Below are 24091 nucleotides of genomic sequence, written 5' to 3'. Positions count from 1 at the left end.
CCCCCATGCTGTCCCCTCCCGAGGCCCTTCTCCCGCTCTCCCCCATGCTGTCCCCTCCCGAGGCCCTTCTCCCGCTCTCCCCCATGCTACCCCAGTCCCGGGGTAGGGTGTGAATTAGCAGGATCCCAGGGTTTTTGGTGGAAATCTCGGGTTCAGTCCCAGCTCTCGGCCTTTTTCAGTGCTTGCGGCTGTTATTTCACGAACATTGCCCGGCTCCCCCGGCCGGCTGTTACTGTATTTACCTGCGGCCCCCGGGAAGTGCCTCTGGAACCGGGCAATGTTTTTTCAGGAAAAGCCCAGGCCCTGGAATCCTGCTCCAAACAACAGCATTCCGCATGGTCCTAGCGCCCGCCCGCCCTCTGTCACATGCAAAATCCTGTAATGATGAGAAGCTCATTGTGTAGGGAATTGGGTCAGACCTATCACATCAAAAACAAATTGATTCCTACCTGCATTATTATAAAAAGGCTCTGCAAAACGACGTACAAACATTACTTGGCCTGTGATACTCACCTACATGTCATTAATGTTTGTGTGGCCTTTATGGGTTTTCAAGAAATGTTACACATGTACCTCTAACATCAACCCAACACAGGCAAAGCAAGCGGTGACTTCTGTCCCTGGTATCTGCGGTAGCGGTGTCAATAACGGGCAGCTAAGGTCTCCCAGAGAGCGAGCTTAGTGCAGGAGATTGGGCCCCAGAGAGACCAAGCACTCAACAAAGACCGTCAAACTTTAACCTCATCCCTTTGTTTTTATAGTTTATGTTAAGATGGACTTTAACGTTAACTATTACCTTCTTTCTTTATTTTTCTACTTATTCTATGAAGGTCTGTAATGCTTAACTTTTTAACTTTGTTTCTCTCTTTTACTACTTTGTACCCAAGTTTTTGTAGCTAGGTACCTTGTACCTAAAATGGCGCTGTGTGTGGCTACATTATCTTAAGTCACTCTGTCAAGATAGTGGAACATCTACAGTTCCACAGGCTCCTTATTATGTGCTGCTCCTGTAGCTGAATAACATTCTATGCATGTGCACTAATCTCACCTATGGATATAGACAGGGAGGGACTGATCAAATATTGTATTCAAAGGCAGTTATTCATTAGAGAAGACTTCCCTATCCAACAGCAAGTTGGTGTCACTGACATCACTTTTATGCAGCTGTTGTTGCTGCTTCTCCATCAATACCCCCACTCACTGCTCCCTTCCTATTCCCCTCACCACCCACTTGCTGCTCCTCTCATCACCCACTCCCTGCATTGCTCCCCTTGCCACTCCCCTCATCACCCATTCCCCACTCACTTCAGCATTCCTCTCAACAAACCACTCCCTGGTCCCCTCACCATTCCTCTCTCACAGCCCCCCTCCCCACTCACCTCTTCACCCGCTCGCAGCTCCCCTCTCTGCTCAGTTTGCCTCATTGCTCAGCAAGTGAGGCAGCCAGATCTATTTTTTGGAAGCTCCTCTGGGTCAATGGTTTTACAACTTTGTGCAGGGGCACCAGGCTGCTACACTGAAGAAACTATGAATTGGTTTAATCTGAAATTGTCATGAATGATAGTCACTTGCATCTAAATACCAAAACCTGGTGATACAAGCATCGTACAATTATGTCAGCCATTACACATGTATCAGTTGAGCTGAGTGATGTCACATACTGATAGACCCTACTTCATTAGCAATCTATAGGGGTCTGGACTGATGTTCCAGGGAAATGTGGGCGCATTTTACTGTCCCCTATTTTACCTTTGAAGGCAGACAACATGTAACACATGGCAGGTGGCTAATTCACTGCCATCCCAGCCAGCCCACTCTGTTCCTCCATGTCACAGGCAGTAGCTACGGTATCAGATAGCCCGCCCACCAACTCCCAATTACTGGAAGCTTAAGGGTCATCAACCTCCATAATACCTACAGCTGAGGAAGGTGTGGTGCAGTGGGAGTACAGCAAACTTTTTATTGACTGGCACCTACGGAAACCGGAGTGGGCTGATTGATCAAATATTCCAGTTGATCAAGAGGTCCACATAATCAATAGAAAAATACACACTACATAATAGAAACGTAACGCGGGGGCTGGGGCGGGGGGGTATAAACATCACTATTACACTTTATTTACAGCAGTTTAGCCAGTGAGGTTGGCATCCACTTGACAGTTTCTCCGTTTGATTTGAAGTGGCATACCCTGACTTGTTCAGACTCATCACAGAAATCTTGAGGTTACTTTCACAGACAGAGGTCATTCAGCCCAACATGTCCTTGATGCTACAATTAGAAATGAATTGTGCTCTCCCAAACACACTTTGTGTCTCGGATCTTCATCTGCTCCAGATAAGTACCTACTTTTCTCTTCGACCTGTAATGGTACCTAACCTATCTAGGATCAGTGATAATGATAATTCCCTAACAACTCTGCATTAATGACTTTCTCCCTTTGTCTCACTTTAAGTAGCATTTTTTAACTGATGCCTCATCACTGACTCCCAATTGTAGGGAATAGAGTTTTTCCGGTTTGCTCTATCAAACCCTTTCATAATTTGGAAAAACCTTAAAACAAATATTCTCAGCATTCTCTGATGACACTAGATTCAGTAAGTTGTCTTTCCTCATAATTATAAGTTTGCATTATTGTGGTCAAACTATATTGTATGCTGTCTAAAGCTTTAATCCCCTTTCTACAAAGGGACCTAAAATTATATGCTGTACACTTAACTGTCATCTATCCAATGTTTTATACAAATGTATTGATGCTTATTTACTCTTATACTTCTCACAATAATGATAAGATATGGACTATTGATTTTTGATTGATTTCAAGATTTGGGACATTCTTAGAATCTTAGAATGCAACAGTGCAGAAAGAGGTTGTTTTGCCGATGCAGTCTCCCCTGACCCTCTGCAGGGTATCCCACCCAAAACCCAACCCATTATCCTATCCCTGTAGCCCCACATTTCCCATGGCCAATCCACCTAGCCCGTACATCTTTGGACCGTGGGAGGAAACAGAGCACCTGGTAGAAACACACACACAGACATGGGGAGAACATGCAAACTCCACAAGGACAGTCACCCAAGGCTGGAATCAAACCGAGCTCTCTGGCAGCAGGACTAACCACGAGCTATTTTTTTGAAATGGTTTCAAAAAGGAAAAAGCACTGACTTAAAATGGCCACAGCAATAAGCTGACCACACATGTTAGCCAAGCTTCATGAACCCAATGTGGAGTAAACACAATTATCTGAACTGAAATTAACATTTTTCTCAAACAACACTGAAACTAGTCCATGCAGTCAGGCCTGAAGAATCCCTGCTATTCTGATAACATCTGCGTGATAAGCTTTATATATTTTAGATGAAAGACATCACTTGCAATTGTCAAGCTTGGAAACAATGAACACGGTCATGGAAACCCACAAACCAGCTTATATTTTAGGAAACTATTTATACTTTTTAAACTCTTTGTACTTATGTGTATCTTCCTTAATATTGCATCATTGGTAACCTTAACATTGGTAACTACATTTTTATTAGAGAGAGGCACAGCCTCGTGTTAGAAATAACATATCTTTGTTGTGGTTAATTGAGGAAGCTGCCAAGGGAATGCCTCTCACCTTGTTGTACTATACTCCCAGTCCCTGATAATACAACTGCACATACTTCCCAGCTTTGACGCAGGGCAATGATGCGAGAAATCAGTATATAGATAGGGCTTACCTAAATAGATCCATTTATCTACCAGAATAAATAACAGAAGGATGGTTTTCTAGAGCTCAAAGTTTTTCTTTTATGATTAGAACCAAGAGCAATCCTTTTACCTGGTTTACCTATAAGAACCACAGAATGGTTATAACATAGAGGAGGCCACTCAGCCCATCAAGTCCCTGCCATGTCCCTGCATGAACAATTCACTTCGTCCTATCCTTAGACTCTTCAAGTGGATAAGGTGGTAAAGAAGGTGTATGGCATGCTTCATTAGTCGGTGCATTGAGTATAAAAGTTGGCAAGTCATGTTGCATTTGTATAAAACTTTAGTTAGGCCGCATCTGAAGTACTGTGTGCAGTTTTGGTCACCACACAATAGGAAAGATGTGGGTGCTTTGGAGAGGGTGCAAAAGAAGTTTACCAAGATGTTTTCTGGACTGGAGTGTATTAGCTAAAAGGAGAAGTTCAACAAATTTTGTTAGAGTTTTGGAGGCTGAGGGGCAACCTGATAGAAGTATACAAAATTACGAGAGGCAGGTGGATAGTAGGAGTCTTTTTCACAGGATGGAAATGTTAAATTAGTTGAGGGCATAGATTTTAAAGTGAGGGAGGAAAGTGTAAAGGAGATGTGCGAGACAAATTTTTATGCAGAGGGTTGGAGGTGCCTGCAACACGCAGCCAGGCGAGGGGGTAGAAGTAGATATGGTAGCATTTAGACACATACATGAACAGGCAGGAAATACAGTGATTTGGACCCAAAAGAGAACTTGCTGGGAAAACACAGAAGATGGCAGCATCTGTGGAGAGAAATCAGAGTCAGAACTGGTGACCCTTATTTAAAACCTGTTTTATCTGGTTTAACAGAGCAGCGTTGAGCTGATCCCCAAGAGACTGGGGACCTGGGGACCACAAGCCAGTTAAAACTGGTGATGTCAGTAAATACCTAAGGTATATATGGCATAGCTGCAACCAGTCAGTGTACTCTAACCAATTCAATTTACAACAGGATTGGCCAGCGATCATGCATTTGGTGCACAAACAAAGCATGCAGGGTGGCAACTGGACAGCTGCCAAAACAGACCTGTTGGTTATTGGGTCTCTCTGATCAATGTTATCGGTTACGATAATAAAGAAATGTAACCCCTTTGAAATAGAATCTGGGAGATTGTGCCTCAGGCTGACTGAAAAGCATACTCCCTTGCATGTGGCTTAAAGAAACTGGTGAGATTACAAGAGAGTCTCGAGAAGTCTGTAAGAGGATTGGAGCGGGTGAGAAGGGCACTACCTGTGAGATCTTTCATGTACGCCCAGTCAGCCTGCACCACCCTTCAAAGTGGCTGCTGGGTGGGGGCATTCAGACTGTCACACATCTCCTTCTGGAACGTGCCTTTGCAATGGAGGTCTGGCGGAAGGTGCAATAGTTTTTGTTGTGGCTTGTCCTGAGCAGCTCCATGATGTGGGACTCTGTGCTCTATGGTCTTTTCCCTGTAACACACACTGAGACCAACATCAACTGCACCTGGAAGACCGTCAACTTGATGGAAGATGCTCTTTGGTCTCCCCGAACCCCGTTGGTTTTCCAGAACAAGGAGCAGACCCCGACTGAGTGTTGCAGACTGGCACATTCCAAGGTCCAGGACTACGTGCTGAGGGACGCAGTAAAGCTTGGTGCAGCTGCCGCCAAGGCACATGGGGAAAGACCACTGTCTGAGGTCTTCCTGCTGAAGTTAAATGGGTGTCCGTTCAGTTATCAGACCCTCCCAGTGTATCAAATATGTGTAAATATTAGTATCGTATGTGTAAGAGAGGTCTTTGTTTTTGTGTATAGTCAAACTCCAATGTTTTGTGTTTACTTGATATGCAACTGTGTCAATGTACATATACAAAGATTTTTTTATGAATAAAGTATATTTTTGAGATAAAAATTGTGTGTGCAAACTCTGGTAAATCTCCCACTTTAAATGCTCTCAGGTAGTGTATTGCAGATCAAAGCTACTCACTGCATAAATGTTTTCCTCATATCACTGTTGCTTCTTTGGCTGTCTGCCTTAAAGTGACATTCTCTGATTCTCGATTGTGCTACCAATGAGAACAGTTTTTCTTCATCTATCATGATGTTGAATACCTCCATCAAATCTCTAATCTTCACTTTTCCAAGGAGAACTGTTCCAGGGATACGGTAACAAGTCAGAAAAACAACAGTTTGAACACAATAGTAACCAGCATTTAATGTGTCATTAATAATCATAAAAAATTGCAACACCAATCACAAATGTTCTTATTGTAAAAATTGCAAACTAAAATATTGTAAGTACATCAGAGCCAAAAGTAAAACAAGGTTAGAATTACAAGGTTAAGATGTTTCTTTAAAACCAGTATAAATGTTCAAGACTCCATTTAATAGGTCTAACCCAGTACATTTACCTTTCCTCAAGTCCTTCTTTAGGTTAATTATAGATCTTCATGTTCCTGACATCCAAATTTCCTTTTTTACAAAAATACAGTGATTCAATAATTTGATGATACTCAAAGATTGAGTTATATAAGCAAAAATTCATAACAAATTTTCTATTACGTAAGATTTTAACTGTGTAATGAGTAAAAATAGAATGAATGGTAAATGTATATAACTATCAGGCACTGATGTAAGTGAAGTTAAATGCAGCTAATTTATTTTGTCATCTCGACTGAAAAGAACAGACAGGCAGAGGAAAAGTACTTTATCCAAGCAGGGTTTAGATGTTTTTCCATTGAAAAAAAAAGAAACCATTCATTAGATTATTAAAAAGGTGAAGTCCTCAAGCTTTCAATTCCACATTTTTTCATTCATTTATCTAATTCACAATCTAATGATCATTAAAGTTCACCAGATTCCGCAAAGTCAGTGTTCAACTTCTAGAATGTCCCATTTTAAGCTGTTACACACCTTGATAATATACATAAAATACATATTTAGTTCAGAATAACATTGAAGTCCCGATACTGCAGCTTATGCTCATGTCTGACAGGGTTCCATGCTGGAGATGGTGTCTCACAAGTTGCTATTAAATATGTGACCCCTGATCAACACTGCCTTACCTATTGAGTGCAGTCCAGAGGGGAGGTTTAACCAGCATGAATTGTTTATTGGAAATTAAGGAGTCCTTCTGGTCAGGAAACTGTGTACAACATGAATCCATGTTTCAAATGCACAGTTCAAGTTGGCAAAGGTCTCTATAGGAAATGCAAAGTTAGAAAATGACCAATGTCACGTGTCTTACTCACAGTCTTAGTGGCCAGCTTTATCACATTCTGTCTTTGGTTGGAACATTACTCAAGTTTGGCTCTTGCCCTCCTTCTACTTTATGATCTAATTAACATGTCAGTTCAGTGTCAGTAACTGTGCAATTGCTAATGCAGAGCAGGTAGCACAAGTCGTTCACTTTTAAAATGTTAGTACAATATTGCCCAAAGTCACAATTACATCCACGGCTACTTTCAATAAGCATGGTTATATTATGCGAGGCTGAGATTACAAAAGCCTTTCAATTATAGAAGAAAAGAAAACCTCTACTGCAGGTTATACGTTTGAGGCAATGAGGAACGTTTTCTTTTAATGTGATGTGGGTGTCACTGGTCAGGTCTGCAGTTTTTAATCGATCCCTAATTGCCCTAAAGGAGAAGGTCGTTGTGGTGAACTGCCTTTTTAAAGCACTGCAGTCTTTGGGCTGGACGGACACACACAGTGCTGTTGGGAAGGGTACTGTAGGATTTTGATAAAGTGACAGTGTAGGAACAATATAGTTTCCAAGTCAGACTGATGTGCGTTACATCAGGAGATAGGTAAAGTTTATCATGTTCTAACAGTGACTTTTAGGAAAAAGTAAGTCAGTGTTAGAAACAAAATAATAGTCTTATTATGAATGGACAAAATCCTTACAAAAATAGGATATGAAGCAAATAACTCCGTTATTCTATATAAAAAGGCATTATAGTCCTGTGATTACTGGTCAATTTTGGTATGGATTTCATTACACTAGAAAATAAGACAATTAAGAAATTCCATTAAATAAGTGATGGAATTTTGAGATATTTCCCCACCAAAGAGAATTTTAATCATTAGGCTTGTATGGAGAAGAGAAATGATCTCGAACCTCCAATTTAATTATAGCTTTGTGACGCACATTTGACATTGTGCCTGAAATCTCCATTCCATCTTTGTGGAGTTGCAGTGCTGTATTCCCTCTTCCAATTGCAGTTTTAGTGAAGGAACTAGATTCATGCAGTTGTGTATACATCTTATTGTACAAATTTCGATCAGTCATTGTTTTTGTGTCAGGAATGTGCAGAGCAAATTCACTGTCGTACTTGATGCAGTCAAGAGGGTTGGAAAACAGAAGGGAGAACTGATGGTCACCAAAGGAGTAGCTGAGGACTCCAGCACTGCCATAGAGCGAGAACGGGGTCTTGATGAACACACACGTTCCTTTCTTCTCCTTCGCTATAGTTGGTGGTGGTGGACTTTGTACAACGCCACATTCAGCATATGTCCTGTAAAATGGGATGTTGCATATGTGCAAAATATCACAGCTCAATTTTAAAGATGATAAAAATTTCATTTTGCAGCTTTGCTTAAAGAAAACAAAAACAACGTGCATTTTTGTAGTGTAATGGGAGGCCAGATAGGCTACATAGAAAGAATCCTTTCCCTTTAGCAGGGAGGAGTCAATAACCAGGGGGCAAAGTTTCAAGGCAAGGAGCTAGAGGATTAAAAGGGGATTTGGGCAAAAAACATTCACCCAGAGAGCGGTGGTTAGCTGGAACTCACTGCCTAAAAAGATGGAAGAGGCAGGAACCCCCACAACATTTAAGAAGTTTTTAGATGAGCACTTGATACCATAGTGTGCAAAGCTTCAGATGTAGGGCTGGAAAATGGGATTAGGATGCACTGATGGTCCATTACTGACATGGACATGATGGGCTGAATAGCCTCCTTGTGCTGTTATAACTTTATGACTCAAGGTTTCCAATCCAAGGCAGCAGTTAGTGAAAGTGTAGCTGCCGAGAAGATAAAAATAGGCAGGATCTCAGCTCTGCTCGTTCTTATTGGCAATTGTGCATGTGTGAATAAAGGGCAAGAGCACAATTAGTTTAATTGTCGTGCTGTTCCATGAGGCCCTTCGGGCAGCACGGTGGCTCAGTGATTAGCACTGCTGCCTCACAGCGCTAGGGACCTGGGTTCAATTCCAGCTTCAGGTGACTGTCTGTGTGGAGTTTGCACATTCTACCTGTGTCTGTGTGGGTTTCCTCCACAGTCCAAAGATGTGCAGGCTTGGTGGATTGGCTATGCTATAGTGCCCAGGGATGTTTAGGTTAGGTGGGTTAGACATGGGAAATGCAGGCATAGGGGAATGGGTCTGGGTGGGATGCTCTTCAGAGGGGTGGTGTGGACTTGTTGGGCCGAATGGCCCGTTTCCACACTGTAGGGGTTCTATGAATAAGTAGGATATATATTCAAATCTCACCTCAGGATTTTAATTAACCTAATACAGGTTAACATAGTAACAGTGTAAAGGACAGAGAAGGAGAAAAGTTTCTGAACTGTGCTCAGAAGAATATTCAGATCGATAATACTTACAGTCATAGAGCAGGGAAATAGACCCTTCTGTCCAACCAGTCCACGCCCAACATAATCCCAAACTAGACTAGTCCCACCTGTCCTGCTCTTGGCCCATATCTCTCCAAACTTTTCCTATTCATGTACTTATCCAAATGTATTTTAAACATTGTAATTGTACCCACATCCACCACTTCCTCAGGAAGTTCATTCCACACGTGAACCACCCTCTGTATAAAATAATTGCCTCATGTCTTTTTAAATCTCTCTCCCCTCACCTCCTAGGCTTGAAATTCCCCACTTCAGGGAAAAGACAACTACCATTAACTGTGTCTATACTTCTCATTACTTCTATAAGCTTCTATCAGGTCGCCTTTCAACTTTTCACTCCAGTGAAAAAAGTCCCAGCCTTTCTTTATAACTCAAACCTTCCATACCTGGCAACATTCTGGTAAATCCCTTCTGAACCCTCTCCAGCTCAGTAATATTCTTCCTATATCTGGGCAACCGGAAGTGGACACAGTATTCCAGAAGAGGCCTCACCAATGTCCTGTACAACCTCAACATGACCTCCCAGCTCCTATACTCAAAGGACTGAGCAATGAAGGCAAGTGTGCCAAATGCCTTTCTAACCACCCTGTCTATATGTGATGCAAACTTCAAAGAATTATATAACTGCACCCTAGGTCCCTCTGTTCTATAACACTACCCAAGGCCCTCCTATTAATTGCATAAGCCCTACCCTAGTTTGTTGTACCAAAATGCAATATCCACGCATTTATCCAAATTGAACTCCATCTGCCATTTCTCAGCCCACTGGCCCATTTGATCAAGATACCTCTGTAATCTTAGAAAACCTTCTTCACTCTCTGCTATGCCACCAATTTTGGTGTATGCAAACTTATTAACTATGCCTTCAATATTCTCATCCAAATCATTTATATAAATAACAAACAAACAAGGACCCAGAACCAATCCCTGTGGAACATCGCTGGTCACAGGCCTCCAGTACAAAAAGCAAATCTCCACCACTACTCTGTCTACTGCTGTTAAACCAATAATGTATCCAATTGGCAAGCTCACCCTGAATACCATGTGACCTAACTTTACCAATTAGTCTACCATCCTGAACCTTGTCCAAAGCTTTACTAAAATCCAAATAGATAGAGTCCAAGTAAACAATGCCCTCAATCTTTTTAGTTACTTCCTCAAAAAAACTCAACCAAGTTTGAAAGACACGATTTCCCTCGTACAAAACCATGCTGACTATCCCTAATCATTCCGTGTCTCTCCAAATGCACATTAAGCCAGTCTTTCTGAATCACTTCCAACAACTTACCCACCACTGAAGTCAGACTTACAGGTCTATAGTTCCCACGCTTCTCACCTTGCAACCCTTCCTAAACGAGGCAAAACATTAGCCACTCTCCAGTCTGCCGGCACCCCACGCATAGTTATAGATGATACAAGTATTAATGCAAAGGGCCTCGCAATTTCCTCCCTAACTTCCCACAAAGTCCTGTTGATCTTCTGTAAATCCAAAAATGCTCATACACACAAATTCACTGACTTTATCCCTTACAATTACACACCTTATAAAGCAGGCATTGCCCAAACTGTGAGAAATGGTACTCACCAAAAACAACCGACCCAGCTGGGTGATCTAGAGTCATATAGCACGGAAACAGGCCTTTCAGTCCGACCAGTCCATACTGAACATAATCCCAAGCTAAACTAGTCGCACCTGCCTGCTCTTGGCCCATATCCCTCCAAACCTTTTCTATTCACGCACTTATCCAAACGTCTTTTAAATGTTGTGATTGTACCCGTTTAAAAGATATTTGGATAAAAACAGGAATAAGAAAGGTTTTGGAGATACACTTTCAAATACCGAATCTCTGAGGAAAGTCAGAAAGTGGGTCACAGGTAAACGTGAGCAACAACTTGCAAAATATATTACCACGTATTATTGATTATACCTTATATTTCAAACAGGGAGGCTGCGCGGGTGTTTGGAGGGGGTGGGAGATCTGGGCAGCCGTAACTTAGTGAATAACACATTCAAATCAGGAAGCAGGCTCAAACTCTGCTTCAGTGCAGGATTAATTTCTGATGAAGGGTCCAGACCCGAAACATCAGCCTTTCTGCTCCTATGATGCTGCTTGGCCTGCTGTGTTCATCCAGCTCTACACCTTGTTGTCATTGTACTCACGCTGCTGCAGTTAGATCAAAATGTTTGCTGCTGTTTGTGATCTCGATTCCCACAAGTATGTTGGAGTCAACCGATTTTATAATCTCTTCAATCGGCGTCGCCATTCTGTTAAAAATATAATACAACATGCAATGTTCAAGGCACGATTGTAAAACAGGAATAACACACATTAGCTACAGCAGTTTGGTGCCAACCTTGCCTGACTTCCTGCGGGGGGGATCTCACTGAGTCCAGGCTGTGGGGTCCACTTTCTTCTGTTCCAACACGCAATGTAACCCAGTTCAAACCCACACCCTTCCTGTGAACTGAAAAACTTCCGATCGTTATTCAGGGAGAGATAATGCCTACTGCTCGTCTATTTATGGTTATTCCTTTTTTCAGAGAGACGCCAGATCCGGCTCCAGCTATTCTCCGTTATTGGAGGATTGCTTGAGTTTGTAATGAAGACGTGTTACGGCTCCTATGCGCCAACAAATCAGAGGCCGGTCTCCTGGGCAGCTGCTCCCTCCCTCTCTCTACCTCCTGCTATCTAGCTACTTAGTTCCTCTTTCAGAATGTATGTGGGAGGTAAGTGCAGAAAGCTGCCTATTCCAAAGCTAACTGTTTCCCACCGAGTTCTTGTATTATTCTGAACCATAGAGCAGCAATTTTTGCAGAATTACACATTAATAATCTGCAGAGATCTGCCCAGAAATTTTGGCTGCAGAAATTTGACATATTCTTTCACAGAGGTAGCTTATTTCCTTCGCCTGCTCTGAACACTCTCATTTTCCAGGACAAATTATATTTGCACTTGTCATTAGGTCTCTTTCAAATTCAACACAAAAGTTTTTGACTTCAGTTTTAAAAAGATCTTGCTTATCCTATACCTGGCTAAAGCTAATAGTTTAATGCAAACTACTCTTCGTTATATCATTGAACTGCGATCATTTGATATCAGTCGAGAATCAGTTCTGAAGAAGGGTCACTGGACCCGAAATGTTAACTCTGATTACTCTCCACATGTGCTTCCAGACCTGCTGAGTTTCTGCAGCAATTTCTGATTTTGTTTCTGATTTCTAACATCCGCAGTTGTCTGTTTTTATATGAATCCATGGAATGTGCAAATATTCTTTGAGCACGTTGATTTTGGTGAGGAATTATGCATATCCACTGCTGCCTCACAGCTCCAGGTACCCGGGTTTGAGTCCAACCTTGGGTGACAATGTGGAGTTTGCACATTCTCCCTGTGTCTGTGTAGGTTTCTTCTGGATGCTCCGGTTTCCTCCCACAGTCCAAAGATATGCAGGTAGGGTGAATTGGCCATGCTAAATTCCCCACAGCATTCGGGGACGTGTAGGATTAGCTGTGGGAAACGCAGGGTTATGGGGATAAGTTAGAGGGATGGATCTGAGTGGGATGCTCTTCGGAGGGTTGGTGTGGACTTGATGGGCCAAATGGCCTGCTTCTGCACTGCAGGGATTGTATGAATTGTGGAATAGGATATTAGTCCAGTTTTGTTACCATGTTGACTCTGTTACAGTAAATACAGGATATTTGCAATCCATCTGGCTTAGGCACCAGCACAACAAGGTGAGATCCAGCGACTGTGACACGAAACAATAACGTCATTGTCCATCATAAATTTAACTTCTTCCTACACTTGATCAAATTTCTCTGTATTGAGACTGTAAGAATTCTTTTTATAGGTAATTCACACTTACATTAAGATCATGAACAGCCAACAACACTCTTATTAGACTATTCACTCAACTCACCCAATGGTTCAATAGCCTTTATAAACAATAGCCTTTATGAGGCAGCATGGTGGGTCAGTGGCTAGCACTGCCGTCTCACAGCACCAGGGACCTGGGTTCAATTCCACCCTTAGGTGACTGCCTGTGTGGACTTTGCACATTCTCCCTGTGTCTGCATGCATTTCTTCTGGGTGCTCCAATTTCCTCCCTCAGTGGCTAGGTGGATTGTCCATACTAAATTGCCCATAATGGAGATGAGGTGGGGTATAGGGATGGGTCTGGGTAGAATGCTCTGAGAGTCAGTGTGGACTTGTTGGACCAAAGGGCCTGTTTCCCCCCTGTAGGGATTCTATGAGATAAACTACTTTGATTGTTTTCTGGAAAATAAAGTATTATCTATCTAACCTTTTATGTCCCTCAGTAATATCAAATCTACTGGAGAATCAACTTTTACATTATGAATTTCTGATTCATTCTCTAATTGATCTGATATTTTTATTTCACTCACACAAATATACTTTTCACCTGACTATTGACCTTGAGATAGTATGTCTTTATCATTTTAACATAACACACTTGTTGATTTTTCTTCCTATTGGGAGTCTGCACTCCATACTTGGCACCATGGAGCTTCTTTTGATTTGACATGGACCATAAACTTTACTTTAATGGTTCCAGAGACAGGTAATAAGTTACACCTTGTCTCGAGCAACAAATTTTCAGACTTTGGCGTTCCCCAACCCCGCACTGCCCGCTTCTATCTCCTTCCCAAAATCCACAAACCTGAATGCCCTGGTCGACCCATTGTCTCCGCCTGCTCCTGCCCCACCGAACTTATCTCCAACTATCTGGACTCCATTTTCTCCCCCTTGGTCCAGGAACTCCCTACCTACGTCCGTGACACCACCCACGCCCTCCACCTCCTCCAGAACTTCCAATTCCCCGGTCCCCAACACCTCATCTTTACCATGGACATTCAGTCCCTATACACCTGCATTCCCCATACAGATGGCCTAAAGGCCGTTCGCTTCTTCCTGTCCCACAGGCCCGACCAGTCCCCCTCCACTGACACCCTCATCCGCTTAGCCGAACTTGTCCTCACCCTCAACAACTCTTTTAATTCCTCCCACTTCATACAGACAAAGAGGGTGGCCATGGGTACCCGCATGGGCCCAAGCTATGCCTTCCTCTGTGTAGGTTATGTGGAACAATCCCTCTTCCGTACCTACACTGGCCCTAAACCCCACCTCTTCCTCCGTTACATTGATGACTGTATCGGCACCGCCTCGTGCTCCCACGAGGAGCTCGAACAGTTCTTCCATTTCACCAACACCTTCCACCCCAACCTTAAGTACACCTGGGCCATCTCTAATACCTCTCTTTCCTTCCTGGACCTCTCTGTCTCCATCTCGGGCAACCACCTAGAAACCAATATCCATTTCAAGCCCACCAACTCCCACAGCTACCTAGAATACACCTCCTCCCACCCACCTTCCTGCAAAAATGCTATCCCCTATTCCCAATTCCTTCGCCTCCGCCGCATCTGCTCCCAGGATGAGGCATTCCACTCCCATACATCTCAGATGTCCTCGTTTTTCAAGGACCGCAACATCCCCCCCTCAGTGGTCGAGAATGCCCTCCACCGTGTCTCCCGCATTTCCCGCAACTCATCCCTCATACCCCGTCCCCGCAATAACAACCAAAAAAGAATCCCTCTCGTCCTCACGTACCACCCCACCAACCTCTGGAACCAACGCATCATCCTCCGACACTTCCGCCATCTGCAATCCGACCCCACCACCAAAGTCAGTTTTCCCTCCCCACCCTTATCTGCTTTCCGGAGGGACCACTCTCTCCGTGACTCCCTTGTCTGCTCCACACTCCCCTCCAACCCACCACACCCGGCATTTTTCCCTGCAACCGCAGGAAGTGCTACACCTGCCCCCATACCTCCTCCCTCACCCCCATCCCAGGCCCCAAGAAGACTTTCCACATCAAGCAGATGTTCACCTGCACATCTGCCAATGTGGTATACTGCATCCGCTGTACCCGTTGTGGCCTCCTCTACATTGGGGAAACCAAGCGGAGGCTTGGGGACTGCTTTGCAGAACACCTACGCTCAGTTCGCAATAAACAACTGCACCTCCCAGTCGCAAACCATTTCGACTCCCCCTCCCATTCCTCAGACGACATGTACATCCTGGGCCTCCTGCAGTGCCACAACGATGCCACCCGAAGGTTGCAGTAACAGCAACTCATATTCCGCTTGGGAACCCTGCAGCCCAATGGTATCAATGTGGATTTCATAAGCTTCAAAATCTCCCCTCCCCCTACCGCATCCCAAAACCAGCCCTGCTCGTCCCCACCTCCCCAACCTGTTCTTCCTCCCACCTATCCCCTCCTCCCACCTCAAGCCGCACCCCCATCTCCTACCTACTAACCTCATCCCGCCCCCTTGACCTGTCCGTCCTCCCTGGACTGACCTATCCCCTCCCTAACTCCCCACCTACACTCACCTTTACTGGCTCCATCCCCGCCTCTTCGACCTGTCTGTTTCCTCTCCACCTATCTTCTCCTCTAATCATCTTCTATCCGCCTCCCCCTCTCTCCCTATTTATTTCAGAACCCCCTTCCCCTCCCCCCATTTCTGATGAAGGGTCTAGGCCCGAAACGTCAGCCTTTCTGCTCCTATGATGCTGCTTGGCCTGCTGTGTTCATCCAGCTCTGCACCTTGTTGTCAAGGGAACAAGCAATATTGGATTTAGTAATGAGTGTTAAGCCAGATTTAAAAAATATCCTAATTGTGCGAGAACATTTATCAAATAACATGATCGTTATTTATTATAATAATCATGGCATAATCAAATTCAGTGCAGTGTAGGAAAGTGAAAGGTATGAATCAGCTTCCAGACTTTTGGATTTGGGTAAGGTTAATTTTAACAAGGTGAGGCAGAGACTGTAAATAGTAAACCAGGAAAACCTGCTAATGGGTAAAACAATTGAAGAATAGTGAGGGAAGTTTAAAGAAATATTTAACACAATCCAAAAGCAGTTTCTACCCCTGAGAGGGAAAAGCTCCACTTTACAGAAAAACAACCATGAGATAAGGGACAGGATAAAACTGGAAGAAAGGGCTTACAAAAGTGCAAAAAAAAAGCACAGATCCTGCTGAATGGGAAAGAAACAAAGACCATCAGAAGACTACAAAGCAGCTTATATGACCTGTGCAAAGGGATTATGAAAGGAACCTTGCTAGGGAGACCAAAATCAATAGGAAGAAATTTTACAGCAACATAAGGGGAAAGCAGGTGGTCGGGAGAAATGTTGGCCTACTAAAGACTAAAACTGGGGATATTGACTGTGGAGAAATGGCACACATGTTGAATAATTATTTTGCCTCAGTATTTACATAGAAAAGAAGGATAGCTTGCCAGAGGTCCTGAAGAAATTAGTAGTGGAGTGGGAACAGAGACTGAATACAATTAATATAAGTTAAACATCAGCAATGAGGAAATTAATGGAATTAAAGAATGAGAAATCCCTGGGACTTCTTGGTTTCCATCCAAGGGGTGGAAGGCACAATGGTTAGCACTGCTACGTCACAGCACCAGGGACTCAGGTTCGATTCCAGCCTTTGGTGACTGTGTGGAATTGCACATTCTCCCTGTATCTGTGTTGGTTTCCTCCCACAGTTCAAAACAGTGCAGGTTATGTGGCTTGGCCACGCTAATTTATTCATAGTGTTCATGGATGTGCAGGCCAGATGGATTTGACATGGTACATGTGGAGTTATTATGATAGAATGGGGCTGGGTTAGGGTGGGATGCTCTTCGGAGGTTCGATGCAGACCCGATGGGCCAAATGGCCTCTTCTCCCACTGTATGGGATTCTATTATCTTTTGTTCTATGATCTGTGAGGGAGTTAAAGGAAGTATGGAGGCACATTGTAGATGCTCTAACTATAATCTTTCAGGGTTCCCTAGATACAGGAGTTATCCTTCTGGATTGGAAAATTACATGTCACACCACTTTTTAAGAAAGGCAAAACAGAAAAAAAAGGGAATTACAAACCAGTTAGCCTAACATCTGTGATGGGAAATTGTTAGAGTCTATAATCAAGGATGGGGTAACTGAATACCTTGAAAATTTTATGCCTGGATTTATAACAGGTAGGTCATGCCTGACAAACCCCATAGAATTTTTTTGAAGCGATGACTAAGGGTATTTGACAGGGGAATGTCTATGGATAATGTTTATATGGACTTCCAGAAGGAATTTGACAAGATCCTGCATAAGAAACTGCTAACTAAGGAGGTAGCCCATGGAACTGTGGGCAAATCATCGACATTGATGGGAAATTGGAGTCATATCTGACAAGTAGGAAGATGGTCATGGTTGTTGGAGGTCAGTCATCTCAGCTGCAGGACATTTCTCCAGGAGTTCCTCAGGGTAGTGTCCTAGGTCCAACCATCTTCTGCTGCTTCATCAATGACCTTCCCTCCATCATAAGGTCAGAGGTGGGGATGTTCACCAATGATTGCACAATGCTCAGCGCCATTCACGACTCCTCAGATACTGAAGCAGTCCATGTTCAAATGCGACAAGATCTGGTCGGTATCAGGGCTTGGGCTGACAAGTGGTAAGTAACATTCATGCCACACAAATGCTACAACCATCATCAATAAGAGACAATCTAACCACTGCCTCTTGACATTCAATGGATTTACCATCACTGAATCCCTCACTAACAATACCCAGCGAGTTATCATTGACCAGAAACTCAACTGGACTCACCACATAAACATAGAGGATACAAGATCAGGTCAGAGGCGAAGAATACTGCGGCAGGTAACTCACTTCCTTACTCTCTAAAACCTGTCCACCATCTACAAGGCACAAGTCAGGAATGTGCTGGAGTACTCCCCACTTGCCTGGATGAGTGCAGCCCCAACAACACTCAAGAAGCTTGACACCATCCAGGACAAGCAACTCACTTGACAGGCACTACATCCACAAACATCCACTGTCTTCACTGCTGGCGCTCAATAGCAGCAGTGTGTACTATCTACAAGATGCACTGGAGAAATTCACTAAAAATCATCAGACAGCACCTTCCAAAGCCATGACCACTTCCCTTAAGAAGGACAAGGGCAGCAGACACATGGGAACACCACCGCCTTCAAGTTTCCCTCCAAGCCACTCGCCATCCTGAATTGGAAATATTTCCAATAGTTCCTTCACAGTGGCTGGATCAAAATCCTGGAGTTCCCTCCCTAAAGGTATTGTGAGTCAACCTACAGCACATGGCCTGTAGTGATTCAAAGAGGTAGCTCACCACCACCTTCTCAAGAGCAACTAGGGACAGGCAATAAATACTGGCCCAGCCAGTGACGCCCACATCCCACAAAATGAATAAATAGGTTGAGTGGCAAGTGACAGAAAGTAGAGATAATGGGTAAGTAATTACATTGGCAGGATGTGGCCAGTGGTGATCTGTAATGAGCGTCAGTTATTAATGACTTGGATAATGGCATAGAAAGTCATATATCCACATTTGCTGATGACCCAAAATTAGGCAGCATTATAGAAGAGTGCAGATGACAGCATAAAATTACAAAGGGACACTGATAGACTAAGGGAATGGGCAAAACTGCGGCAGATGGAGTTCAATGTATGCCAGTGTGGGGTTTAGGTGAAAAAAGGATAGATCAGGGTCCTTTCCAGATGGTCTGAAGTTAGAAGCAGTGGATGTACAAACAGACTTGGGATTCAGGTGCATAGATCTTTAAAATGTCACAAACAGATCCAGAAAACAGTCAATAAAGATAATGGAATATTACCTTTATATCTAGAGGACTCAAATATAAGGATGCAGAAGTTATGCTGCAGTTATACAAAACCCTGATTAGATCCCATTTGGAGAACTGTGAGCAGATCTGAACACCACACCTTAGGAAGGACACATTAGCCTTGGGGCAGAGTGCAATATAGGTTTTCAAGAACGATAGCTGGTTAAATTAGGAAGCAAGATTACACGAATTAGGCCTGCTGTCTCTAGAATTTAGGAGATTGAAGGGTTATCTGAAGGGTAATCTTCAAGATATTAATAGGAAAAGACAGGGTAAATAAAGGTAGATTATTTGTACTGGTTGAGGATTCTAGAACTTAGGGCCACGTTAGAGAATTAGGACCAGACAGTTCAGAAGAGATGTTAAACACAATACTGCTACACACGATGGACACAAGTTGTTTGGAACTCTCTTCTACAAACAGCAGTGAATGTAGGATCAAATGTTAATTTTAAATCTGTTATGGACCAGACCAAACCCCATCACAATATATCAAGAAGATAGCCTAGACCTGAAATTCTTATTTTAAAGGCAAGTGTCAGGCATTGCATTTTGGATGCAATTCAATTAGTCAAGCCACCAGTCTTGAAGCAAAACACACTTTATTCATACAATATTGTTAAAATACAAGAAAAGAAAGATGAAATTGGAATAACAACTCTATTGGAAAACTTATCAGTATAAAAGGTTATTTGACGACTTAACAGTAACTGTTCCAAATATTAACATCTCATGAACACAAAAGTAAATTCAGTAAAATAGATTGTCTCACAGGCAATTCTCCAGTCTGGGAGGAAAAACGTGAAGAGAAAACTCTGACAGAGAGATTAACAGGAGAGATGCATTGCAGCTTCCAAACTCAGCTTCAAAATCTCAGCAACAACTGCGACTGAAAGCTAAAACTAAAAGAAATTCTTGTTCTGGAGCAGCTTGACCCCACCCATTCAGGCTGCTTCTATTATTCTGACTTTAAAAAAAAACCCAAAGCCCCACAAGCTGTTTACTTTATTGGATTCTAATAGAAAGCTCGGTACCTCTGCTTAAAACCTCTCTTAAAACAAAACCAACATAAAATACTCCTCTTAAAGGGACAGTATCATCAAAAATCTGAGATAGACAAATTACTAATATGAAAAGTATTAAAGGATATGGGCCTCATATGGAGTTATGCCACAGAGCAGCCATGATCACATTCAATGAAAGAACAACGATAGAAGAAAAATACGAAGTTCAATTGAAGTAAGTTATAGAATTTTGAGATACTTTTCCACCAGAGAGAATTTTAATTATTCAGATTGTATGGAGAAGAGAAATTATCTCGAACCTCCAATTTAATTATAGCTCGGTGACGCACATTTGACATTGTGCCTGAAACCTCTATTCCATCTTTGTGGAGTTGCAGTGCTACATTCCCTTTTCCAATTGCAGTTTTGGTGAAGGAACTAGATTCATGCAGTTGTTTATACATCTTTTTGTACAAATTTTGATCAGTCATTATTTTTGTGTCAGGAATGTGCAGAGCAAATTCATTTTCGTACTTGATGCAGTCAAGAGGGTTGGAAAAGAGAAGGGAGAACTGATGGTCACCAAAGGAGTAGCTGAGGACTCCAGCAATGCCATAGAGTGAGAATGGGGTCTTGATGAACACACACATTCCTTTCTTCTCCTTCGCTATAGTCGGTGGTGGTGGACTTTGTACAACGCCACATTCAGCATATGTCCTGTAAAATGGGATGTTGCATATGTGCAAAATATCACAGCTCAATTTTAAAGATGATAAAAATTCCATTTCATGGCATTTCTTAAAGAAAGCAAAAACATCATGGATTTTTATGATGTAATGAGAGGCACAGAGAGGCTGAATAGGGAGAAACCTTTCCTCTTAGCAGGGAGGAGTCAATAACCAGGGGACACAGTTTTAAGGTAACGAGCAGGAGGTTTAAAGGGGTTTTGGCAATAAACCTTGACCCAGAAAGTGGTGGGTATATGGAACTCACTGCTTAAAAAGGTGGAAGAGGCAGAGCCCTCACAACATTTAAGAAGTTTTTAAACGAGCACTTGAAACATCATAATGTACAATGCTTCAGACCAAATGCTGGAAAATGGGATTAGAATCGTTCATTACTGACATGGACATAATGGACCAAAGAACCTCTTAATCTCCTGGCCAAATTTAATTTTTAACTAAAATTAATAAAGTGAGTTGTAAATTAGTGGCCACAATTCTGTGCATTACCGCAGTTGTAAAATAGTATTTTAATATCTGTTTTGCATTTTGGGCAGTCCAGATGACTTCTATGTGAAATGTTATATAAAGTCATAAAGTTATAACAGTAAAGAAAGAGACTGTTTAGGCCATTATGTCCATGTCAATGATGAAGGATTTAAATCCCATTTTCCAGCATTTGGTCTGAAGCCTTGTACACTATGGTGTTTGAAGTGTTCGTCTAAAAACTTCATAAATATTGTGAGGGTTCCTGTCCTGCTGCCCAGTTAATGACCCCATCTTCTCACTACACCCTCTGACACACAGCTCACAGACCCATCCACTTACCAGTATGAGGGGGACGGATATATAGATCAAAACAGTGGCTATGAAAATGAAGGGGTGGACGTAACTACTCAGGCAGATTGAAAATAAACATATTATTGCTGAGCAGATAGAATCCAGAGCAACTCTTTCATTACAAAATCTCTAGTTTAGACATTGCTGTCACCTTAAAGAGAAGTTTGGTTTCTGATCTACCCACCCCAAGGCCAATTGGTCTAATTTAAGTGTTTATCTCCTTTAAACCCAGAAGTGCGCCTACACGCAACTGAACTGAATTTATACCTCACAATTATATACCTTATTGAGTAGGCGTTGCCCAGTCTATGGGAACTGGTACTCACCAACTACACAATCAATGGTCAAATCTCTTACATTGCTGAGGAACACCAGGAAGTGGGTTGAATATTCAAAGGCAAATGTGGGCGAAAACTTGCAAAGGATATTACCGAGTGTTGTTGATTAGACCTTACATTTCAAACATGGAGGTGGGGGGGGGGGGGGGGCGAGGTGGAAGTGGAGTTGGACACCCGTAACTCAGTGAATAACACATTCAAATCAGGAAGCTTTAGTGCAGGATTAATCGAGCTCCCTGTACTCACGCTGCTGCGGTTAGATCAAAGCATTTGCTGCTGTTTGTGATCTCGATTCCCACAACTATGTTGGAGTCAACCGATTTTATAATCTCTTCGATTGGAGTCGCCATTCTGTTAAAATATAATACGACATGCAATGCTCAAGGCACGATTGTGAAACAGGAATAACACACATTGGCACCAAACCGCTGCAGCTAACCTTGCCGGAGTTCCTGGGGGGATTTCTTCCATACCTTGTGAAAAAAATGAACTAACACTTCCACTGTCATAGTCACAGTTGATTTTCCTAAAGACACTGTGAGCTATTGTATTATGGTTCTCTTTGCCAACTCATTCAGAAGCACTCTATGTTTACAATACCATGTTTCCATTCATTTATTTACAATTCTTTACTAACTCACTCACAAGCGCACAATGTTTATGATACCGCATTTCCATTCACTCATTCAGTAATATTTAACTAAATTAAACATCCCTTCTAACCCATTACTGCTTCTTTACACCTTTCAGTTCTTATCGACACTATGCTGCAAGCAGTGTTTAGACTGTTCCTGTATCAAAGGCTACCCCTGAATAAGTGTTAATAATGTAACCTACTCAGAACAATGCCATCCCCACCATCATGTCTCTATTACTCACTCAAAATTATAGAAAGATTATAATATGAATTAGAAAAAAAACCAAAACAACTGCGGATGCTGTAAATCAGAAACAAAATTATATGAATTAGCCCTTGGCAACCATCTCTCCCGACCTGAATAGGTTGCATAACGTCAAACAGTTTCCTCCACTGGTATGTACTTTTTAAATACATATTAAATAGGGCAGCTACCCCTTTAAAAAACTTACTATCAAAACAGCGCTTCTGTGAAGCAGCATGAATGAATCTGTAAGAACTGTCAAAACAAGCAATAGCAAATGAAATCTCACAACCTGGCTGCGGGTGATCAGATTAATATCCTCCATACTTTTACTTAGTACATGTACAATTTCTCACTTATTTAGATCATATGAATGTTGTATTTTTACTAACGTTGCTAACTTTAAAGACAAAAGGACGAACGCCTCTTAATTATGCAAGCTCAGACCAGACACACATTCCAATCCCATCAGGAGTAACAGCCAGTATTTAGCAAGGGTTTAAACCATCTCCTGCTTCCCCAGGACAGAAGTTACACAAACAGTTGTGTACAATAGATACAACTATGTAACACCATAGTGTTAAAATTTTAATGTATGTAAGAACTGTGTATAAAGAGGCTACTGTAAAACTGTAGTTTGGATTCCATCACTGCCTCGGACTGTGCTACTGCAGATGCTCAATACAGAGGCTATTTTCACCACTTAATGATCTAGTTCGTTATTGGACACAATCCCACAACACTATTTCAGGAAATCTTGCTGAAATATCCACAATTATTATATTCTGGACGCAACAAGGGAATAAGCATTGTTAGATTTAGTAATGAGTAATGAGCCAGATTTAATTAGTAACCTAATGGTAAGTGAACATTTATCAAATAGTAATCATAACATGATTGAATCCAATGTAGCATTTGAATGTTAAAAGCATGAATCAACTTCTCGAGTTTTAGATTTAGGTAAGGCTGAGTTTAATGCGATGAGACAGAGACTGTCCACAGTAAATTGGGAGAATCTGCGAATGGGTTAAACAACTGAAGGACAGTGGAGGATGTTTAACGAAACATTTAACACAATACAAAACCAGTTTAAAAACCGGAAGAACTGCAGATGCAGTAAATCAGAAACAAAAACAAAGTTGCTGGAAAAGCTCAGCAGGTCTGGCAGCATTTGTGAAGGAAAAAACAGAGTTAACGTTTCAGGTCCG

General features: G+C 42.4%; 1 protein-coding gene across 1 annotated transcript; it reads right to left on the bottom strand.

Annotated features, from left to right (window-relative positions):
- Positions 1–5907: 5907 nt before the first annotated feature.
- On the bottom strand, positions 5908–11958 carry LOC109917902 (DELTA-thalatoxin-Avl1a-like). Its single transcript, XM_020517786.2, has 3 exons — positions 11708–11958; positions 11514–11618; positions 5908–8235 (listed from the first exon to the last, which is right to left on the bottom strand). The coding sequence occupies exons 2-3, from the start codon at positions 11615–11617 to the stop codon at positions 7797–7799; spliced, it is 543 nt and encodes a 180-aa protein (XP_020373375.1). The 5' UTR covers position 11618; positions 11708–11958; the 3' UTR covers positions 5908–7796.
- Positions 11959–24091: the final 12133 nt, after the last annotated feature.

This window comes from Rhincodon typus, unplaced genomic scaffold, assembly GCF_021869965.1.
Source record: "Rhincodon typus isolate 14 unplaced genomic scaffold, sRhiTyp1.1 hic_rhity00002354, whole genome shotgun sequence".
Lineage (NCBI taxonomy): Eukaryota > Metazoa > Chordata > Chondrichthyes > Orectolobiformes > Rhincodontidae > Rhincodon > Rhincodon typus.
The sequence above is the reverse complement of the archived record's forward strand: the minus strand, read 5'-3'. Positions and strand labels throughout refer to the sequence as shown.